Source organism: Protopterus annectens, chromosome 8.part0 (assembly GCF_019279795.1).
Source record: "Protopterus annectens isolate FY-2018-M chromosome 8.part0, PAN1.0, whole genome shotgun sequence".
In the NCBI taxonomy this organism is placed as follows: domain Eukaryota; kingdom Metazoa; phylum Chordata; order Ceratodontiformes; family Protopteridae; genus Protopterus; species Protopterus annectens.
Window position 1 is genome coordinate 12,220,336 of NC_056741.1, and position 24,981 is coordinate 12,245,316.

The window sequence follows — 24,981 nt, forward strand, 5'->3', positions numbered from 1 at the left end:
TTCTTTGTGGTCAGTAACTGTTCCAATATTCTCATCATAGAAGAAAGTACTTGCAATCTTTGGTTTTGGGCTCATTTTAGGGATGTTCCAGGACCTCACAGAAAAGTTCATTTTACCTGAAATTTATTCTGTTAAATCCCAACAACTGATTCAGTATTGCAAGTCCCTGTTTAAAAATTTAATTTAAAAAAATCCTAGCGTACATTCTTTTAACACGATTAACTTCAACTTATAATAATCTATTTGATATCAGTTCCTTTCAGAAAAAGTGCCTGGATTACTGAATGGATTTAATATGTGGAAAAGAGTTATGGAAGGCCATCACACAAGTTTAGTAAGTCCATAAACTTCAAACCCAGTGAGGATGTACAATCTTCCTTACTCCATCAGGAAACTCTCAGGAAGTTCCCTACAATTGCCCAGGTGATCCTGAATATGTGCAGCCAGTATGAATGTAGATGACACGTATAAAAAAATCCACATCTGAATTTATGTAACCGGTTTAACTGTGAGTGAGAAAAATCAATAAATCCACACCTGAGTGTATGCCAGCACCATGGTCCACATCTGACTATGTGTTACCAGTCTGGCTGTAGGCAAGATATACAATAAATCCACTTCTGAATATATGTGATCAGACTGACTGAAAATGAAATATACAATATATCCACTTCTGAGTGTTTGTGATGAGTCTAATGGCAGATGAGATATCATACAAATCACATTTCAGGAATGGCATCTATACTCCAAAGGCTTAATTAATCATTGATTAAATTTCCTTAGATTGTAGAAATGGATGATACATTCTGTGCTGCCAAATTCATATGCTGCACTATTCAGATTGCTAAAAAAGCAGCACTCTACAATTAAATAACCCAGAATCTTATGCTGCAAACCTTGTGACCCTGATCGAATGATTAGGAAGAACGTTTATAATCCATAGGGATTTCTGTCCACTCTGTAAGCAGGTGTCAAGGGATGCTGTAGAATGAAAAGGATCTGGTGACAATTTATCATTTACATTATTTTGTTGATCGATCGAAATTCTGACTGAAATGAATTATGAAGGTATTCAGAATCTAAAGGAAGGCCTTTCTAAGATCTTCAGAAGAAATTCCTGAAAAGGAAAACAGAACTAGTGGTAAAAATACATGCTAATACAATCAACAGAGCAGAAGTTTATGCAACATTGCGGTACCTAGATAACATTACGCTGACTTGAAACATGCTATAAGACTACTAACGTGTATACATTACCTGTACATAAACATAAAGTAAAGAAACATAGCAGTAAATCTCATGATACTTCAGTGAGGCATACATCTTTTTAAGAAGAAATCATGGTGTAAATTCACTAGCACACTTAACATGAATCATGAGTAATATCTAGTGCAAGTGAAACATGAAGAAATGTAATTTTACAGGTGAATTAAATGGTGTACTGATTTTGGTACTACTTACCCAACCATCCAGTGTTGTAAAGTTACACGTGTCTCCTATAGCGACCCCATGAACAGACAATGCCATCCAGAGAATATACTAGTCAAGTAGTGAACAGAAGTAGATTGCTCGGCCTTTTGCTAGGCCTTTCTTCCTTATCACAAATATACATACACATATGCACGCACACACATGTGCACACACACACACGCACACACACACACACACACACACACACACACACACACATGCACACACACACACACACACACACGCACACACACATGACACACCTACAGACAATTCAGATTTTCCAATTTACCTACCACATTTGTTTCAATTGCAAATATTTTATTAGAGGAATCAAAATTCCACAACCAGAAACAGAAATTAAATGCATTTTAAATACATTACCAAATTAACAAAAGTATTCTTGAAAAGCTTAGAGCACAATGAGCAGTTTATAGCCAGAAAAAAACAAGTCATCATAACATTGCAGATAGATCTTAATCTCATTCACATTAATATATATTATATAGAGAGAGATTTTAGCTTAGGAAGGCAAACTGGGTTTTCCAGGAAGAGAAAGAATACTAACATCCACACCAACTGCATACCTGGCCTCTACTCCAATAACACTAGAGGGGATACAAGAACATAATTGAAAATATTGCCACCAGTAGGCAGTTAGAGTAGGACGAAGACCTTGTATCATATTGCATAAATGCATAAAAATGAGACTCGTGTTCCACACATCAAAGTTAAAATAAATCCCTCCCGTTATCCAATTTTCCCCAAAAGATCCTCTTGCCATCTGCAGTATCCACCTACCACATTTATTTGAGTTGTGGGAAGAAACTAGGGTACCCAGAGAAAACCCATAGGAACATGCATCATAATAAATTATCTAAAGAAGTAAACTTAATTAAGGACATTATTCTTAATTGTAAAAAATAAATTCTCTTTTATTAGCACATTTTTCCATATATGTAAGCCTTTCTAACCTACAGATGTGGCTTTTTACAGAATTATTTGTACCAAATATCACCCTGGGTGTCCCCTGAAAACAGGCTACTAGCCTATTGGGGCTAATCTGGCCAACAAAGGAAAAAAATAAATACAATAAAAAGTATATCTGTCCTAATCTAAGTTTTTTTCCAATATGAACTCTCCTGCAGAGGTGTTTACTCATTCATTTTTGCTGACTGATACCATTTGTGTGGATTTTATTTACTAAGTAAACTATTTCTTAATCAACTGTATTGATTAATTCACAATGATCCTTTGTCAGTTGCAGCCTGACGAGCCCAAACACACTACAAATCTGAGTTCAATTGATACAAATATGTTCATAGGTTCATAGATTCATACTAGGCTATCTGCCCTAGGGCATTTATAAGCCTAGCCAGAGTGTGTTTGGCTTTCGCCACCCATTTTAAATTAATTTTGCTATGCCCTTTTTCGAGGTTAGTATACTGTGCCTCTGTCTAACAGTAACACAGAAGTGATACCCGGGGTAAACCTACGATCTCCCATCCACTCATTAAGATTCCTCTTGAAGAGAGGAAATGAGGGACTCTGCCTAACCTGGACTGGGATTTTATTCCAGAGTGAAGGGAGCCTCTGGGTTATGAATCTGTCCCTCCAGCATGTCCTATTTATTTCAGTGCTGAGGTTCAAGAAAGTGGCCAAATGTGGACATAAGGGATTTACTCTGTGTATGAAATAACTTGAGTAATGAGAAGTTTCTTCACAGATTTTCAGAGGAGACAAAATCTGCAGATTAGTAAAATAAGTCGCATCACACACCAGTAAATTCATAGATGAGGCTCCAATAAAGCTCATGATGAGGTGATGTGAAGGCAAACCTGCATATTTTGTTTTGCACAGTTTAAACCCAAAAGCATTGGTGAGAGATGCTTTGCTTAGTACTGTGAATATGTATTCAAGTGAAGGCATGAGCCTGTACCTTGCAGTAGTGGTTCCATCTTCATGAGTCAGCAGGCTGTGTACATAAAGGGCAGGACAATTACCTTTTGGCATCATGGTGGGGAAATGTAAGTTCATAGGTTCATAGGTTCATAGGTTCATAGGTTGGTACTAGGCTATCAGCCCTAGGGCCTATACAAGCCTAGCCATAACAATTCCCTGGCTATTTCTTCCCACATTATTTACTTTCCTGGACCCCTTTCTAGCAGGGCGACTGACGTGATCCCTGGGGTGAATTTCCTTTCTCCCATACAATCATCAAGGTTCCTCTTGAAGAGGTCCAAAGAGGCACTCTGCTTGACATGTATGGGCAATCTATTCCAGAGTCTGGGGAGTCTCTGGGTCAGGAACCTATCCCTCCAGCATGTTTTGTTTATTGTGATGACAAGGTTTAGATCCCTGGAGCGTGTAGCTCTGAGGGATTGGGATTTCTTTAAGTGTAGCATGTCCAACAGCTCTGGGTTTGACATGGCCTTGTATGTTAAGCAGAGATCGCCTCTGAGTAGATGATATGCGACAGAGTATAGCTGGAGTTTTTTAAGGCGGTCAGCGTAGGGCATCTGCTTTAGGCCTGTGATTCTTTTAGTGAGGTATTTTTGAGGCCTTTCCAGTTGTTGCAGATGTCTTGAGAGGTACATACCAAATGGGGCGTTGTATTCTATAATGGGTCTAATGAGGGATGAGTACAGTGGGACAATGACCTCCTTTTTTCTGGATGAAAAGCCCTTCGTGATGAGGTGTGCCACATAGAAGGATTTCCTGACTGTTGTGGCGATGTGGTTATCGAAGGTGAGACCACTGTCCACCTGTGTCCCTGTGAGGGATTAAGCATTATAAGGCATCTAAAACAGTGACTGTTTCATCAATGCTGTTTGCAGGGAATCTGATATACAAGCAAGATAATGCAGCTTCCAGTATAGTGTGGGTGCCAAATAACAAAGCCTTCGTTTTGTCACTATGCAGCAATATCTCTTATTCTCTTTATGAAGAAACCATGTGATTGTATTGACAAGACCTTTGCCAAAGGTGGAATTGAGGAATGATACAGAATGTTACCAGATTCATAGAGTCATAGAGTGTTACTAGGCTATCGAGCCGGGGGGGGGGGGCTATCTAAGCCTAGCCAAGTTTTCCCAATAGAATAATGATGTCCTGCAGCCAAATAGGACATCGAGGGCCAGGTATTTCTAAACTACCTTTGTCCATAAAGGACATGGGTGCCAGGCCCTGTGTAAATTTCCTATTCCCATTCCACTTTCCTAAGCTGTGTTTAAACTGGGTAATTCTTCCAGCTTCACATGGATTGGAAGCCTGTTCCATAGGAGGGTCTCTGGTTACTTGTCTGTCTAGCATGCTGTAAGTGTAGACCTTATACTTCTGGTACTCTTTGACTTATGAATGTGTAGAAGATTCATAAGTGTGGGGTTTGCCGATGCCTTGTAAGCCAGCCACATATCACCCATCAGCAATCTATAGGAGACTGATTAGAGGGAAAGGGTTTTAAGGCGCTCTGCATAAGACAGGTTTCTTACATCTTGAATTATTTTTGTAAGAACGCTTTGAGGTTACTCTACTTTCTGCATATGCCTGGTCAGATATATACCAAAGGGAGCACTGTACTCTATGATTCGTCTGATAAGGGTGGAGTACACAGGGATAATGACCTCTTTGGCCCTAGATGCTATGCCCTTACTTATAAGTTGCACAACATAAAAAGATGTCCTCACCACTGCGGCCACATGGTGGACAAAGGTATGGCTACTGTCTATGTGCATTCCCAGATCCCTGATCACTGGGTCGACTCTAAGGGGTGTATTATAAACATGGTAATTAGCCAGGATGGTCAACTTCCCAAAGGTGCAATTATGCATTTCTTAGCATTGACTTTAAGACCATGGCTTTGGCACAATTTGTTAGTCAGAGATAGATCTTCTTGAAGAATGCTAGTGTCTGCAGGGGAGTCGATGATAACCCCCAGTTTGCAATGATCTGCAAACTTAGTCAGCCATAAACCTTCAGCATTTGCTTCCATTTCCGAGAAATAGATACCAAAAAGGAACTCATTTATTTATTTGTTTACAAAGTAGAATACTGAGCCACATGAAAGTTTTTCCGACTCAAACCAAAACCCCTGACTGGTTAAGTGACTTGTTCAGAGTCATGCAGTACTAAAAGAAGCTGAGGGAATCAAACCCTGATCCACTGAAAGTAGCTTGTTAACAGCTTATAGCCTTAATCTTTTGTACTAATTGCTTACATCATCTGCTAGACATCTGCCATTAAGGAGTCAATAAAAAGCATGAAAAGAAGTGAGACAAAGCCTTGGGCCGTACTCCCAGACTAAAGCCACTGGACAAAGCGAGACAAAGCCTTGGGCCGTACTCCAAGACTAAAGCCACTGGACGAAGTGAGACAAAGCCCTGGGCCGTACTCCCAGACAAAAGCCACTGGACAAAGCGAGACAAAGCCTTGGGCCGTACTCCCAGACTAAAGCCACTGGACGTGATACGATTTAGTTTGCAAACATTCTGACAGACTTGTTCTAAAAACAGCTGCTGATCTGGTTTTGTGGGATACTTGAAATACTAAGGACAGTTAAGCTAGCAAATGGTCACGAATGGGGAAGTCACAGGTATGGGCTTAACAAAGACTACAACAATATATTTGGTATGGTCTATTCCTCTAAAAATGATATTAAGGAAAGCATTGATTTTACAGAGCAAAAGCCTGGGCAAAATCCTTCATCAGACTAGTCCATAGTTGTAAAAGTATACTTTAAATCATATACAAAAGTGGTTTCAGCTTGTATAAGAAGTGAGATTTAGGAGTAATATTGATTTGTAAGTAGTCAGTGATAAGCTGGAATGATGTTTATAAAGTTGAAGGATGTTACATAAATTCCACAATCGGGGAAATGTGCTACAGTTAAGTGATCGTTGGATATATGTTGCAGATGAATGGTGATGAATTAATAGTAAATATTGAGAAATGCTGCAAAAAATCTGTTCTTCACTGCTGTGGAGTAGGATGCGATTAGTAAAATACGTTGGCAACTAAGAATGAAAACTCAAAGGGCAGAAAATTAAGATGAAATTTATGGAATCTGTTGGAAATAAACTCGGTTTGCTTCTACAGATAAGCAGTGCTAAAGGGGCAAAGTAAAGCTTGTGCAGTAAAATGCCTTCCAAAGGTATCAGCAAGAATCTTCAGTTAGGGCAGACAGCTCATGCTGACTCTTATTATTATGACTAAGGAACTGTATTTGACTCCACAAGTTGCATGGTTTGCTAAAAAGGATAGCTTAGCTGTTTCTAAAATTATATATATTTTTAAATAAACATTTACGGGATTACAAAAGAAGACAAAGGTATGTATGTATGTCTGTAGGGCTGTGTTGCTCATTACTGACTTGTGCGGCCACAGTGACATTATATTTATGTGATTCTTTTACATTTACTTGTTGTACCAATTGTTCATATCTTACTGTAGCTAAGTCAGGGCTGAAAATACGTAATAATGGGGCAACCAACATACCTTCAAAAATAAAAACATTAGTACAATGCGAGGATAATGCGCTAGGCAAAACTTGAGAGTATCTGTGGCAAAAGTTGGCAGAGAGTTAAATTAAGGAGAGCTCAAAAAAAAATAGGGATTTGGTAGTTGTTGATAAATGACAGATTTAGTAATAAATGTTCTAATAGGAAGGCAGTGATAACTGAGTGAGGGTGGGAGAATAAACTGAGGGAAAGGTTTGTGAATATGGGTAGTTAAAATCCTGTATATTATTGAATGAGTACCAGTTATAGGTTCATAGATTAGTACTAGGCTAACTGCCCTTGCAAGCCATTTTAAGCCTAGCCAGTTATCTCCTGTGAGATTCAAACCCTGTACCTTGTGTTTGTAAGGCAAACACCTTAACCATTAGGCCACCCTCCCAACTTTAAAATCCACTATATTAGTTAATGAGTACCAGTTATAGAACTGAAGAAAGGCACCACAAAAGGTTGTCTTTAGAAATGAGTTTCAGTGCAAGCAATTGTCATCTGTTGTGAAGACATTCTGTTTAGGTACCGTATATAGGATTTCATGGAGTAAAGCGGAGCAGTGACTTTCAGAGAAGTGAATGAGAGACACAAATGGTGATGACCTGGTTTGTGGTTCTTTTCATGAATTGGTTAACAAGGTATGGTTAATAGAGCTGTTGCTACAGGCTTGCATGTCTAAAACAGGCCCTTTCCACTTCTGCTCCTTGTTTAGTATGACATCCTGTGCTATTATCACACTAAATAAATTGCCCCCTTAAAATTTTCAGTTCCAGGTCCATGTGATCTATAAACCAGCACTTGGTTGTTTCCAAGTATTACAAAGACAATACAATTTGATAAGATCAACATAATATCACACTGGAATTTATGATGCCTTATATTTTTTCCACCAGATCTGGCACCAGTTCACTTGCTTTGAAAGACTATGTATACTGATAGCAGTGTGGGTGGCATAAAAGAGCGTAGCTTAATTCATAACTCTGTTGTTGGTATAATCCTGGAAGAGTGTTGGAGGTGCAAATATCCACTTAGGTTCATAGGTTCATAGGTGATTAATAGGCTAATGAATATCAATGTAATGCTATCATTTTGTAAACCACTTGTCCAGGTGAATGTTGTGGTGCTAGAACCCTGGGATGAGTAGCTTAGACTTTTTATCTCTATCAATAATCACCAGCTTATGCTGTGGAATCCCAGGCATTTTGAGGCAAAGTGAAAGATATAATCACTCTGCCATGTCCTAGGCCTGAATTAGCTCCTCATCCTCATAGGCTGTACCTGATACACCTCCCACAGGAGGCACCGTCGGCATCTTCAAAAGAAGCTCAAATAATTTCAAATGTCTCCATTCAATGTGGACAAGCAGTGGCTGTACTTGCAAATCCATCCCCTTGAAACTTCTAAGTTTCTTATCAGTCACTCACAGTGAGCCCAGACATCATGCAAAGCACAAAGGAACCTCATTACAGTCACTTGTATATATAATCTCATCCTTTCAGTCACTACCCAAATCTTCTTACCACAGGTACAGGTTGTTAGACAGACAGACCAGCAAAATGAATGTTTCAGCTTTGGACTCAACACTTACTTCACCACCAGTGTCCAGTATAGGGCCCACAGTACTTTCTTTGCCATGTCAGTCTGTGAGTGACTTTTTCAGTTCTTGTAAACACATCCTCAAGATAGTTAAACTCCTTCACCTGAGGTAGTTGCTCCCCTTTCCCATGGAGACATCAGTACAATTTTTATTGGAAGAGACTTACAATGTCTGACTTGGTGGTGTTGATTGTTTATCCTAACTTTTTCACACTCAGTAGCAAATTTCTCCAGTGTGGAAAACACTGTCTTCATAGCACAGAGATGCAGTCCACACATTGTCAAACTGGATATTCTCCAAACCACAGAGATGCAGTCCACACATTGTCAAACTGGATATTCTCCAAACCACAGAGATGCAGTCCACACATTGTCAAATTGGATATTCTCCAAACCACAGAGATGCAGTCCACACATTGTCAAACTGGATATTCTCCAAACCACAGAGATGCAGTCCACACATTGTCAAACTGGATATTCTCCAAACCACAGAGATGCAGTCCACACATTGTCAAATTGGATATTCTCCAAACCATATAGATGCAGTCCACACATTGTCAAACTGTTTATTCTCCAAACTACAGAGATGCAGTCCACACATTGTCAAACTGGATATTCTCCAAACTTTGGCTGCGTCTTGATAGCCTCTGGAAAGTTGTACTGAAATCCTGTGGCATCTCCAATGTGCACTGATCTAGTGTTCCATGGCTAGTACATAATTTATATTGCTTTTCCTGAATCTGAGGGTTGACCATCAGATGAAGTCTTCTTTCCAACATCCTAAAATAGAAGTGTGATCCGTGTATAACCTGAATGCCCTTTCCTGCCCCCTTTTTGAAAATGCTGAAAATTGCAGTTTTTACAGAATGGTTTATCAGTGTGATAGTTGTACAGTTTGCTTTGGATGTTATATTAAATATTATGCAGGCACCCTGGTGTTTATAGACATCAGGCTTGATTTTAAGCTCTGTGTTTCTAAAGTATAGCTAAGCAACTCACTTATGCAGTACTGACAGGATCACTAAAAAGGCCAAAAACATGCATGTCTAGAGTTACTGGGGTTTGACTTTATTGAATATTTTTTTTATTATTTTTTTTTATTATTTTTATTAAATATAAGAAATGACCAGATGTATGTGATGCCATTCTGTAATCCAGCACTGAAGTGATGTTTTAATAGCAGATGCGACAGATGTCTCAGAGCAGTCTGTTTTTGAAACTGGACATAGAAAGATCACTCATCCACTTCATCTTGCCTTGCTCTGGTAAGTGAATTAGGAAACAGTAACTTTTTAGATCAGTCAGGAAAATATAGCGAGATTAGTTAAGAACTGTTTTTCTGTAGCTGTGTGAATCTATTCATCTATGTTATTTTTAATATTTCCTGTGATTGAAACTCATGTTTATTGTAAATAGATAGCTAGTATTTTCATGTTCTTTTATTATTTATTATTAAATATATTTAAACCTTTCATTGTGGTGGGTCTTTTAGAGAATATTTTAAATTTTGAGAATACTTATATTTATTTGGTGACTTTGTGGCTGCTCCTGAAAGCCTTGCTGTTTGGTCAACATTACCATTTATATCCTCACAAAGAGGATTACTGGCCTCAAACAGTTGCACTATGCAGACCGTCTCAAAAAACTACAGCTTTACTCCATCGCATATCACCTACTCAGGGGTGATCTCTGCCTAACATACAAAGCTATGTCAAACCCAGAGCTGTTGGACATGCTCCACTTAAAGAAATCCCATCCCTCCGAGCTACATGCTCTAGGGACCTAAATCTTGTCACCACAATAAACAGAACATGCTGGAGGGATAGATTCCTGTCTCAGAGACTTCCCATACTCTGGAACAGACTACCTATCTATGTCAAACAGAGCTCCTCATTAGCACTCTTCAAGAAAAATCTTGATGAGTGGATGGGAAATGGGAAATTCACCCCGGGGATCACTTCTGTGGCTCTGCTTGACAGGGGCACAGGAAAATAATTTTCTTGGGTGGTGAAAGCCAGGGTACATTTTTTGGCTAGGCTTGTATGAGCCCTAGGGCCGATAGCGTAGTACCTACCTATGAACCTATGAACCTATATTAGTATTAATTTCACTCAGTATAATTGGGTACCCTTGTAAGAGCTTTAGAGTAGCTGGCTTAGGAGTGTCCTGCTGGCAATATCTACCTTATAGTCCAGGCAGAGGGGCATAGCTAGTAAATTTGTGCCAGCCTTTCCCAGGTGTGTGTGTATGTGTGTGTGTGTGTGTGTGTGTGTGTGTGTGTGTGTGTGTGTGTGTGTGTGTGTGTGTGTGTGTGTGTGTGTGTGTGTGTGTGTGCAAATCAAATCTCAAAGACTGCGTGTGACAGCTACTTGGAGCAGGGATACAGAGCACTGGTTTCACAGAGAGAGAGGGTATGGAGGATTTGTCCTTGGACAGTCGGGACTCAACTCTATAGCTGTGCCAGTGGGAAGTCTTACTAGGTGCCTGGAGATAGAGGGAAACCCAGAGCCCTGACTGTCTTCCTGTGTGCTCTTAAGCAAAATTGTACTTTGTGCAGAGAGCTGCATCTGGAAATACTGTGTGTATCTATCTTTGTTTCAAGTGAATGTCCCTCACCGGTGTCAGTGGTGAGGATTCAGGCTCCTTGATTACTGGCCCAGAGGAAAGATATCACATATAGGTTAGCAGTGGTGTGGATATTAATTGAACTTCTGTAGCCTGTAGGAAGTTGCCCCTAAAGGTGCGTGTACTCTCAGCAGCCACAAGTTAAACATAGAGTTTTATTTTCACGTTTTATTTATTTTTTGTTAGTTTAGTTCAGTCAGGGAAAGCAGGCAAAGATGTCAGCAGAGGATTATGGCAAGCTGACAAAGACCATTTGGCCAAGGTGTGTGAAGCCAAAGGACTGGTACATGCCAACCTGACTAAAGAGAAAATGATTTCAGCCTTTAGTCACAGCTCAGACCACCAACCAGAAGGATAACTAGACTGGTGATGGGAATTTGCAGCAACTCAGAAACAGGACAGTTCACCTTTTCCTCACAGGACTTAGAAATCCATCTGGAGTTAAAAAAACTTGAACTGGAGGCCAAACATTTGGAATTAGAATCAGCGGAGAGACTGTGTCATTTGGGGGCTAAAGAAAAGGATAAACAGATGGAATTAGAATCAGCAAAAAGACAGCATTTGGAAGATGAAGAAAATGAGAAACAGCACCAACATGAGAGGAAGATGCTGACACTTCAAAAGGAACATGGAGGTAATGAGGAAGGGAATATCTGAACCCCAGAAGGTCAGTAAATTTCTTCCACAGTTTACAGAGGGTGATAATTCTGATAATTTTATTCATATATTTGAAAGAGTATGTAAACAGTATAATGTTGATCGAGGGCTCTGGTTACGGTTTCTGACCCCTTACTCCTTGGTAAAGCTGTAATTGCTGTTTCTAAATTGTGTGATATTGATTGTTTAAACTACGAAAAAGTAAAACATTGTTTACTGAAATGTTTTAAGTTAACACCTGAAACTTGCAGAAAAAAGTTGCGTGAGCATAGACACAAGGCAGATGAAAGTATATGTGATTATCTTGTCTGAGTTAAGCACTTATTTTCATAGGTGGGTGAGTGGGTATCTGGTCATCATGTTAGAAGGGCTGGCAGACCTTTTAGTGAAGGAACAAGCCCTTAGCACTTTGCCTGAGGACATGAGAATCTGGTTGGCAGATGAGCTGGTGAAAAAAGGGGATCTCTGCTTAGCAAGCAGGGCATCACTGCACAAGAAGGGGATCCCCAGTGCTGTACATGGATATAAGGGGAGCCCATGGTGGGCAGCCTATACCACCCTAACAGAGTCCATGAGAAGCAAGGGAAACCACTAGTTCAAGTACACAGCCAGGATCAAGGGTTAGATGTTTTGAATGTAACCAGTGGGGCCATGTATCATATAGATGTCCACAGAAGCAAGGTGGGGAACAAAATGTGCGGGGAGCAAGCAAGTGGAAATAACAGCATGCCAGTGGTAAGGTTCTGGAGACAACAGGGTACCCAACTATCACTGGAGTTTATATCCTAGTGGATGGAAAACAGGCCACAGCTAAGAGAGACATAGCCTCAGACAGAACCATTGTGAAGCCTGCAGTGATTAAACAGGAGCAGTACATGCTTGGGTAGTCCACTCCAGTCAGAGCTTTAGGAGGGACCCCATTGCACTGTTTAGGAGGGACCCGATTGCACTGCAATTGGATGCCCCAAAGTTCAATAACTTCCACCTCATAAATGAATTTAGCATAATTTAAGAATGTAAGAATGTTGTCATGCTTGATGTTAAAACTCACCATGTGCATCATACTGCTTAATTTAATAAAGACCAGAAACACCTTTTCATAATGAGTAGTACCTACAGTTTTGTCACAGTCTGTTTTAGGATAATTAAAATTACCTAAAGTAATTGTAGTATCTTAAGGAACAATGTCTCCTAGTTTTGCAAAGAATTCAATTTGTCGTTCTGTATTTAATTTTCATCTGTCATATCCATTCAAATAAAGGTGTTTATGACCACATACATTTCTTGAACTGCTACAAAAAGTCATTTCCAACAAATCTTTGCAATAATATTGCATGCAATAAGTAATATTAAGATACCTCCTCTGGTTTAATGCAGGATACATACAAGGACCCAATGACATAAGTAAAAGCAGTGTTCAGACTTGCAAAGGTGAAATATACCAACCTCCAAAAGCTTCACTGAACTTGCACAAAGTTTATAGTTAAACACAAATCTATCAGTCTACAGATTATTACCAGCCTAGGTAATAACCCAATGTCAGAATTAATCCCTGTACCTTGTATCTAGGAGGTAAGGACCAGAAAACATTATGCCAGACCATCCCCTCTAATTGCCAGCTTTTGCATATGGAATTATTTTGATCAAGCAGGGAGGACACAAGACTTATATGAATTTAAGCTATTCTAGGCAGTAAGAAAAAACAAAAGGAAGTGGTACCTTATACCCGACATTGAGTACCTTACACCCGACATTCAGAGTACCTTACACCCGACATTCAGAGTACCTTACACCTGACATTCAGAGTACCTTACACCCGACATTCAGAGTACCTTACACCCGACATTCAGAGTACCTTACACCTGACATTCAGAGTACCTTACACCCGACATTCAGAGTACCTTACACCTGACATTCAGAGTACCTTACACCCGACATTCAGAGTACCTTACACCCGACATTGAGTACCTTACACCCGACATTCAGAGTACCTTACACCCGACATTCAGAGTACCTTACACCTGACATTCAGAGTACCTTACACCCGACATTGAGTACCTTACACCCGACATTGAGTACCTTACACCCGACATTGAGTACCTTACACCCGACATTCAGAGTACCTTACACCTGACATTCAGAGTACCTTACACCAGATGTTCAGAGTACCTTACACCCAATGTTAAGAGTACCTTACACCAAACATTCAGAGTGCCTTACACCAGGTATTCAGAGTACCTTACACCAGGTGTTCAGAGTATCTTACACCCAATGTTAAGTACCTTACACCAGATGTTCAGAGTACCTTACACCCAATGTTAAGAGTACCTTACACCAGATGTTCAGAGTACCTTACACCACGCATTCAGAGTACCTTACACCAGGTGTTCAGAGTACCTTACACCAGGTGTTCAGAGTATCTTACACCCAATGTTGAGTACCTCACAGCAGACGTTCAGAGTACTTTACACCCAATGTTAAGAGTACCTTACACCAGATGTTCAGAGTACCTTACACCACGCATTCAGAGTACCTTACACCAGGTGTTCAGAGTACCTTACACCAGGTGTTCAGAGTATCTTACACCCAATGTTGAGTACCTTACAGCAGACGTTCAGAGTACCTTACACCAGGCATTCAGAGTGCCTTACACCAGGCATCCAGAGTACCTTACACCAGGCATTCAGATTACCTTACACCAGGCATCCAGAGTACCTTACACAAGGCATTCAGATTACCTTACACCAGACGTTCAGAGTACCTTACACCAGGTGTTCAGAGTACCTTACACCAGACGTTCAGAGTATCTTACACCAGACGTTCAGAGTAGTTAATGGAAAAAAAAACAGCAAGCTGTTTCATGAAATAGAGATAGCAGAGAACACTCAGTAAGCCATGTCATGAAACACTTGTAATATAAAGTTGTAAATAAATTGGTTCCAGGCAGATGATTAAGGTTAATCTACCTCCTGCAGTTTAGGATTTGATTTCCTCGGCCTCTATTTGCCTGTGCAGGTCTGTGGAAATTAAAGAATTTGGCTAAGCTTCTTAATTGTCTCCTGTACCACATACCTAGTAACTACCTAGGAACCAGAAAAAAAAAGGATATTCCATGAAGTAGCCCCAGAAATGACCTCTTCAGGTAACAGTCGTGATGGTGAATAAATAAACAAGGTCTTGTAGATAATAGAGAGTAAAGGACACTCGTACCGACAAAGTGTTTAATAACAGAAAAGTAAGTAAATTAGTCCAGATAACAAGGACAGAAAAGTACATAAGCTTCCAGACAATGTAAACTAAGACGCAGCCGCATGTATGCAGTTACGAACACAAGGCATAGACCTGGTGAGAGAAGTTCATCATCTTCTCTATACAGTAGGCACAAGGTCCTTTCCCATGAATCAGGCACTGAATTAAACAGAGACTCATGACAGAACTGGCTTCAGTCACCGTATGCATACAGGGGAAATATGCAGACTGACATATACAGATCACAGCAGGGCAGTTCAAACACTATGACATGGCACATATAAAAATAAGTTGAAATACATAAGGAGTTGTGGGGAAGCAGTTAAATGATAAGACAGACAGACATATTAGTTTCTGTGAGCATATACAGGACAAAACAAACAACGGAGCTGTTTCGGTGGCCTAGAACAGTGCTAGGAGCAGCAAAGAGCAGATATGCAAACAGGTTTTCTGGCAGCAGGGAATGGATAGACAGACAGAGAGAGAGAGATATATAGAGAGAGAGAGAGAGAGAGAGAGAGATGCTTCTGAGAAGAGGAACAATATAATACAAAAAAGTAATTACCACTTTACAGAACCAGGGTCATACTGACCCACAAGGACACCTAGAAACTTTCAAGTAGCCTAATATTATTTTGACTGTTGCATAGTTGTGCACAGTTTAACATGAAAATATCTGCATATTTGTATTTATATTATAAATAAGTACAGTGCCTTAGCACTTAAAGATGTAAAGAAAATGCAGCATGTTAGCTTGGTATAAAATATAATAACCTTTGGCCTTTCTTTATTAAGTCTGGAGGGTGGGCCCTTGTCCCTTACTGAAACCATAATGGGGGCTATGTTAAGTAAAGCATTTTTAGAGACCAGAATTAGTACAGGTTACAGAAGCAGATAAGTCATGCCAGATGACAATAACTATATAAGATACAAAAAATCAACCTTCTACGAGCGGTAAGTACAGAACTCAAATAAATTGTAAACAGCTGTTTTCCACTGATGGGGGGGGACAATAATGTAAACCACTGTGTCTTGGAGAGTTAATTTAGATGATGGGAATACAAAAAAATAAAAAACGAATAAATTTCTGGCAAAGAAATCTTTTATTTTAGACACCAGAGAAGTCCAATTATTAGATATTATAAGCAGAATAAATATAATGTTCTTTTACCTTCACTGATGTCTTTCTTTCCTGGAGTAATTGTGATTGTATTTCCTAGGCAAAGTATCGCCCTTCTTCTTTCGTCCAAATAAATTCTGTTTGGTCATTCCTTTCTTTGTTTTATTTTGAGATTAATGTGTAAAACATAACTTTTTAAAACTCTTTTTTCCAGATTCAGAATTCATCACGGAAACTGGCAAGAGTAAATATCAGTTAAATATAAGGTTTCACCTGTGCTGTGTGTGCTTCTGTTTGACTTGTGTTGACAGAGGAACTGCCAGGGTGTGGAAACAAGAGTAACATACCTGTAATTTGTGGATTCCTGACCGCAGGCATGCAAACTGACAGATTAACCCTAGCATGCCCAAAATAGCTAAAGTTAGTCTGAAATAATGCTTGCAACTTATTATTTAACCTAAACTAAAAAAAGTTGATGTTGATTAATTTAGCGATATTTTGTTGCCATGGAATTTAACATTGGAGACATTTTGATCACACATGTAAGTTCTTTCAGTTTTGGTAGACACACATGCACACACATCCACCCATTTATATAAACACTCACTGACACAGATTTAGATATAGACACACATATAAACATTTATATATACATGAAATGCCAATTACTCATACACAGGCTCACTTCTACACTTTTGTATATTTTATATACATGTACCAGGCATGTGAATAAGCCTAGGGAAAGCTGCACTCATGAAGGTAGGACTACACAGTGGCACATGCTCAAACACATACAAATCTGCACACAGATACATAAGCATAAATATACACACAGATACAAAAATACAACACTCGCAAACACACACACACACACACACACACACACACAAAATTCTCTCATACACAGTGTTAGATGTGTATGTAAATTACATTTACATTGTAAACACACAGTCACTGCAACAAGACTCATTGAAACATTAAAGACATACAGATATGCATACACAAGCCAAACTCTACACACACACACACACACACACACACACACACACACACACACACACACACACACAAGCGCGCAGAGATGTGTTCATGACACACACAAATACACACACACGAATGGCATGCTACATATATAAAATCATAACTGCTAAATGCGTGCAAAAATACAGACTCAAGCAAAGCTATACTTATAATATCATACCTAGATACAGACACACACACACACACACACACACACACACACACACACACACACACACACACACACACACACACACACACACACACCTTTCCCACTCTCTATCAATTTAAACAAACCAAAGGGTAAAAAGGTTATACAAACAAAACAATTAAGTAAAATCTGGAAGAAAACCCAACCAAGATAGAGATTTCTAAGTGTCATACCTTAAATCTCCTGTAATAGAGACTGATATGATAGATACAAATAATGGCTTAAGGACATACAGAGTGTCAGCTGCATGGTGTCTGAAAGACCATGACTTCTCAAGTCTTTAAGGGTACATTCAGGACAATAAAAATCACAACTAAATGTGGACATGGATGTTTAAGCCTTTTTAGTTACTTGACTAGCACAGCAGAAATGAACTGTTTGGCTATATTGTAGAAACACAAGGCTTTAAACTCAGCCGATGCCCAAATAATATTAAGGTGCCTAAAAAATATCCTAAAGTAATATCCAAACCAAAGGTTGAAAAGGTCACACAGACAAACAATTCAGTAAAATCAGCTAAAAAAATCCAGCCAAGCCAGAGTTTTCACTGTGTGATACCATAAATCTCCTGTAATGAAGGCCCATAGGCTATATGCAAATGAACCTTTAAGGACACATAGTGTTTCAGCTACATGGTTTCTGAATGCTCATGGCTTTTTACTTTCTACTTTTTAAGTCTTTATAGCTAGCTACATTCAGACCCGCGGTAGCGTTGTCGCCTGACAGCAAGACATTGTCGCGTTCGATTCTCAGTTAGAGCGTCTTCTGTGTGGAGGCATGCGTGAATGGGCGTGCCTTTGTTGAAGGTTGTGCATCAGGGCTGGTAACTCGGCACATAAAAATCCACTATCAAACATTAGCAGACCGGAGTTCCGCTGTGGCGACCCCTAACTGGGATAAGCTGAAAGACACAACAATAGCTAGCTACATTCAGTCCAATAAAGCCAAACCCCACTAGCTGTGTACATGCAAGTTTTGTCATTCTTAGTGACCTCATCATCACAACATAAGTGGATTGTTTAGCTATAGCTTAGAAACACAGGGCTTTAACCCACCTAATGCACATAAGCATTAAGGTGCCTGCACAATATCCTACAAACAATCCACTTATGCTGTGCTGCCACTCTTTTGTGGTAGCTGCGCTATTTGTAGCTATAAAACACATAGCTCTGCAGCACATTTTTTCTTGCTCTCTGTCTTTTATAGTACATGAGATGAGAACAGGCAAAGTTCCATACCCTACAAAGAACTATGATCAGGTCTCTGCAGACATAACCCAGCTAGTTATGTATTCTCAAAATGAGCATCAGGTTTCATTTTGAATGTGAATTTCGTGACATCCATGTCTTAAACACATAACACACACACACACACACACACACACACACACACACACACACACACACACACACACACACACACACACACATATATGTGCAAAGATGCATAGAGTTAAAGACAAAAACACAAGCACAACAGTTTGTACACAGAGACAAAGGCGTCTACATCAGACATGGGCATAAAACTGCAAGTTCATAAACAGAATCAAAAAGAAAGAAAGACACACATGCACGCAGACACACGCACACACACACACATGCACACCGGTACAGTCTTCGTTTTTGTGCGTTTTGCATTGCTTTTGCACATTCTATAACTCTGGCTCTTTCCCAGATAGCTAATCTGTATATACGAAAGAGAAGAAAAATCCTGCTTTCATATTGTCTTTGTTCTGAACTCTGTTTTGGTTACTGGTTTACTGATCATTTGGATGAAAAGGTGATGAGTGTTACCTAAGGCAAGCCAAAGGGAACAAAGCATACCACAAAGAAACAGGGCTGCGTCTACTGCTGACATCATGATACTCGTATTTCCTTTAGTGACGTACAGTGAAATTTGCAGTGTACCTATAGCTCTAATCTCACTGAACCGAAAGCACTTCAACGTTACACACTGACAATGTGAAAGATGCCTATCAGACTGGTTTTCAATTCATCTGGCTGCCACTGATCATTACAAATTTTAAAGTGATGAGTCACTACAGAAGGGATGCTGTATACTGACTGCGTAACAAGTTCAGAAGTATTGTCTCTGAATTATATGCCATTATTAAGTGAAAGATCTCACAGTCTGTGCCCATATTAGCTGGAAATGTATTTATTTATTTATTTTATTTATTTATTTAAATTTGTTGACCGGGAGTGTCCGACTGGACGTGGGTCCATTTTCAGCGGAGGCCCGGGAAGAAAAGCTCCACAGTAAAATAAACAGACAGTAGTTACATAGGATTACATATCTACTTCAGATAGCGTAACTCACAGTTATTCTACTTTTTAAGAGCAATTCCCACCCCACCCAGCCGCACTTGAATCTGGCAGTTAGAGGACTAGTACTCCTTGCTTAAATGAGCTGTTGTTGTGCCCAGGGTACAGGGTTTGATTCCTTCCAGTTTGATTTGCCTGCTGTGTGACTCTCACTTAACTAGTGTTGCCAAAATACATCTGAAAAGTGGTGTGCTTACCCAGTCAACAAATAATTAAGAAAAAAAAATGCTTTTACATTAAATTGTAGGCTGACTATCTGGTCATACACTACTGGATTCAAACATAGCAGCAAAGTGCTGGAGAAGCTTCCAGCCTTCCACTGAGAAGTAACATAGACCGTGTTGCATACATTAAAGTTTTGCAGACTAAGTCAACAAACCACAAGCTTTTTTTTTTTCTTAATTGTTTGTTGACTGGGTAAGCACACCACTTTTCAGATGTATTTTGGCAGCACTAGTTAAGTGAGAGTCACACAGCAGGCAAATCAAACTGAAAGGAATCAAACCCTGTACCCTGGGCACAACAACAGCTCATTTAAGCAAGGAGTACTAGTCCTCTAACTGCCATAACTGCCAGATTCAAGTGCGGCTGGGTGGGGTGGGAGTTGCTCTTAAAAAGTAGAATAACTGTGAGTTACGCTATCTGAAGACTGATGCACAGTTAATTTTAGGGTTTTAGGACTAGAGTTAGAATTTTACAGTTATGGTTACTGTTTTACGGTTAGGGTTATGGTTGTAATATAAGGAATGGGTTTATATTGTTTAGTTTTAAGATGAAGGTTAGGCATATTACTGTCTTAGGGTTATGGTTAAGATTTCAGTTTTAGGGATAACATTAGGGGCATTATGTAAAAATATCTAAGATTCATATATTTAAGACTTAAAATATCTAAACCTATAATATTAAAAAATAAAACCTATTTTATGCAGGGGCAAGCCCCCCCCCAGCACCCTCACACCCATTGTAACTTATATACCAACATTGGATCATGTAACAGGGAAAAAAGAGCAAATTCCAAGTTTTCAATATTCTGGGTTTTATATATTTTGTACCAGCAACAGCTTTTAGGTATTTTGACTTTAGATCAGATGAATATAATCAGATTGGGGGTAGGGTTTTAGGGTTATTTAGGGTTAGGGTTAGACTTTTGAGGTCAGGGTTAAAGTTAGGTTTATGGGTTTTGTCAAATGGTGAATGACTTCACTGAAAAAAATGGTTTGAAAAAATGAATTTTTGATTTCACTGGGCAGATGTAACTCATGTCTCTCATTCTGAAAAAAGAACCTCTGCAAATGAGTCATGCTCATCCAGGATTGTCCAACACCAAAGGTTACCAAGTAATACTAAGCCACATAAGTTTGTGAAGCCATAAAATCTGTTTGACAGAATGATGATACTGTCTATAAAAGAAACAAAAGACTGTAGGAAGGCCATAAGAAGCTGCCCATAACAAATAAAACCAAGATGTAAGGTTTACTGATGGACCCTCATAAATAAAATTGCACACACTGAAAAATCCACATTTATGCATGCCATAATTTTTCATAGTGTAAGGTAAACCCTTTTTTTGTATCAGCATTTTCTAGGTAAGGCTTAATAAATTTCAATCTCTTACACATAAAATTCGGAGATGTTCCAACAACCCTGTATACATCAGGATTACCATTAAAAATTCTTCAGTTTTGACCAATAATTAATGACATTAAGAGTCATGCATGAAATTAAGTTGTTGGTAAATTTCTTACTGGTGTTACTAGTTCTTTTACTGGCATGCCCACTTCCAAAATGGGGGAAATCATGTCTTTTTTGTCTAATTTCCAGAGCAGTTTGTTCTAATAAATTCAAAACATGTTGATAATTTTATTAATAGCTTTTAAGAAATTGTCTTGGTCAGTGGTCAGCCTGGAAGCTCTAATCATCTGACCCCTTGGAATATGTTTCTTCATATAAATGGGGTGGACACTTGTGTAATGTAGGTAACTGCTGGAAAATCAAAATTTCCTACAGATTTTACTAGCAAACGTTTTAGTAACCTCATTCCAACTAACATTGTGGATTGGGAGGGTGGCCTAATAGTTAAGATGTTTGCCTTACAAACACAAGGTGTAGGGTTCAAGTCTCACAAGGGATAATTGGCTAGGTTTAAAATGGCTTGCAAGGGCAGTTAGCTTAGTACTAATCTATGAATCTATGAACAACATCCAAAAAGGAAACTATGTTCCCCAAAAACACAGGTTAAAAAATCAACACTGCTATTCACTTCCTCAATAAACTGCTCTACTAATTCAATAGTAACATCAGTGATAAATAAAGATCATCAACAAATCTGTTATACATGTGTGAAGCATTTTATACTGGCATGACTACCAGGAAACTTCAACAGGATTAAGGAACACTTGTATGTTATCAGACCTAAGGACAACAATAACACACTATATAAGCATATTTTGACCATTTCTTATTTCAAGAAATTTTATTTTTCTGCATTAGAACACATTACTGAGGACTACAGAGGGGGCGATTTTAAAAAATAATTGCTAAGGAAAGACACTTTAGGGCAATTAAGACTGCAATCTAATACATTTCCTGGACTTGATACTATATTTATTAAATTTTTTTTGTAAATATGACTGTTTCTTTACACAAATGTTGGCTTTCTAATTTGAATTAATTGGTTAATGAGGCTGTTACTGTTTGAATTTTGTATATTAACTGACATTTTTAAGCATTGTTTAATCTGAAGAAGTCCTTCTGGACAAAAACGCTAAAATAAAACCAGGCATGTTTTTAAGGATCTACTTTATAAAGCCGAACAACAAAAACATCGAACCTTATAACATCGACACCATAATATCAACATCATAATATGTCAACACTGTGTAAGATGAAAAGTTGTAATATCAAACTAGCTTTTGTGCATGTCGGAAAGTAATGTTATGAATGCAGATTGCGCTGCATTCATATGAACAGATTCTACAATTAAAATGAAAAAAAGGAAAACATGTAGCTTTATTAATGGTTTGAACAAACAAAACAAGTTGAATGGAGATCACAGTACAGTGAGGAGCAGGAAATGTACCCTTTTCCCCACTGTAGTGCGATCTCAGATTTGGCATGTTTAATTAGTAGGGGCTGCAGGGGGCTTGCCCCCCCCCCCCTGCAAAACCATTTATACAGCTACATTTTTGTTTTATTTCTTCATTTTAATTGCAGAATATGTTGTTATGATGCTTTTTGACATGCATAATAGATGCTTTGATTTTACAACTTTCGAAGAAGTCAAAATATAGTTCCCTGGAATTGTTAAAAGGTATTAGTAGAGTATTGAAAATGTAATGTAATGGTTTAATAAATGGTATAATAATGTAGTTTTTCATTTTATTAATCAGTCTACACTTTAAACAGGAGTGATGTGTAATGTGCACGCACTGATTCACTGTTTCTGGTGTTACAAAAGACTATGGCTGCAAACAAACGTCCATTGCATGTTATAAAATTGCAATGTTTAATATGTCGCTCTTATGGAGTTTTGACATATTGTGATTTCAATATTATGGTCTCGATGTTATAAGGTTTGATGTTTTTATTTTTCGATTTTATAAAGTAGATCCGTTTTTAATCATCTATTCTCCTTCGCTTGCCTACCAGTGGATGATTTTTATTTTTTAAACAAAAATATTTGCAATGAATGTAATTCATAGTAGCTCCAGATCATGTGAATCATACACATCTCTTACTACTGGAGGAAGGTGATCCCACTGTCAGTGACCTGACATTGCTGTGTGACCGTGACCCGGAACATGAGGTTCTCCTAGGAGGGGATGACTGCTGACATGACCTGTGAGAAATATGTGCTGATTGTTCAGTTTGATTGCTGACATTACTGCCTTGAGAACCAGTGGCAGTATCATGTGATTCCTCCCCACATGGCCAGACAGTACCTCATCCCCTGCCTCTTGTAAGACTGAGTTCAGCTTGACAGTGGTATGTACTGACTAGTGTGCGAATGGAGGCTGCAACAGATGTTTGATGTGCCACCATATTATGTGTTAGTGATACCATGGCTTTATCCCTGTTCTCTGCCAATGAAAGTAGATTGGAAATCATCAGACATACCCTGTGGGACTTTGAGCATTTCTAGCTGACTGTCTGTTGCCGTAGTCTGAGCCCTAACAATGTCATGGCACATTTCTTGTAGACAGTCAAAGTTTTACGTGTTTCTGGGGGTAGTTGTCAGTAATTCCTGCTACTGACATCCCTTTGTAATGGTGTCACTGCGGAAAATGTGGCTGCATAATGTCTGCCCCCATCCTCAAAGTGTTCTTCTGTGCATGCAGATACTGGTGTAGATTGTGAAGGGCTGTTCCTGCTACACAGGTGTGAGTGCAATGTCAGCTTGTGTTTGACTTTATGATACAGTGTCACTTTCTGTAGAGATGCCAACATGTTGTGAAGTGAGAGAACCTGCCATTAAACTTGGACACCGCCTGCCACTTTCCGCAGGTTCCTCATAATTATAACTATGTTATCATTAGCAGTAGCAGTAGCAATACCAATTCTGCTGCTGACTTCGTCCATATTTATTGGTACATTTGAAAAGTTTGTTACTGACTGTAAAAGAAATCACCGAAAAACATTTATAGCAATGCAACAGCGTATGGTATGTTTACAGGGGGGGTGAGCAGGACACTTACCGTGCACTCTGCCTTCATTTTCATTAGTTGGTGATGTACAAGGCTGTGCTAATAATAATGAATTGTGACATCTTTAATTACAGCAGTCTTTTTCAGAATTCAATTTTGACTATAAAAGGTGTACATTTTAAACCAACCTTCAGAAGTTGACGAATGCATATGCTTCTGTAGACTTTGGCTTGATGTGACAGTGTCCCCACCATCTTTGATTATTCCAGTTGCACCATTTTCTATATCATAGTCATCCCCATCCATGGACAGAAGGTATTCATCACCTGGGTGTCAACTTAATAAGAATTGGATGCCCCCCAATAGTGGTCTTGGAAATTGCATTCTGCCTGGTCCTACTTCTAGTATGTGATACCATATCATTTGTCCTTTTCCAGCACTCTGCCAATGATCTATGTCTGCCTCCAACTGCATTGATTCCAACAACTATTTGGCTCCATGCTCTGCCCCTCTCAGCTTGTCTGGGCCCCCCTTTAACAAATAAGAAGTGTCCCATATGACC

At 39.0% G+C, this 24,981-nt stretch overlaps 1 protein-coding gene across 1 annotated transcript in view; it reads right to left on the bottom strand.

Moving 5' to 3' along the window:
- Positions 1–16,519, bottom strand: part of LOC122808606 (pleckstrin homology domain-containing family G member 5-like) — a 676,293-nt gene extending 659,774 nt beyond the window's left edge. Inside the window, exons 1-2 of the mRNA XM_044079565.1 lie at positions 16,273–16,519; positions 1–1,117 (exon numbers count right to left, since the gene is read on the bottom strand). The exon at positions 1–1,117 is cut by the window's left edge and continues 192 nt beyond it. Coding sequence (XP_043935500.1) covers positions 1–111 — 111 coding nt within the window. The 5' untranslated portion in view covers positions 112–1,117; positions 16,273–16,519. The remainder of the gene's footprint in view (positions 1,118–16,272) is intronic.
- Between the last annotated feature and the right edge of the window lie 8,462 nt (positions 16,520–24,981).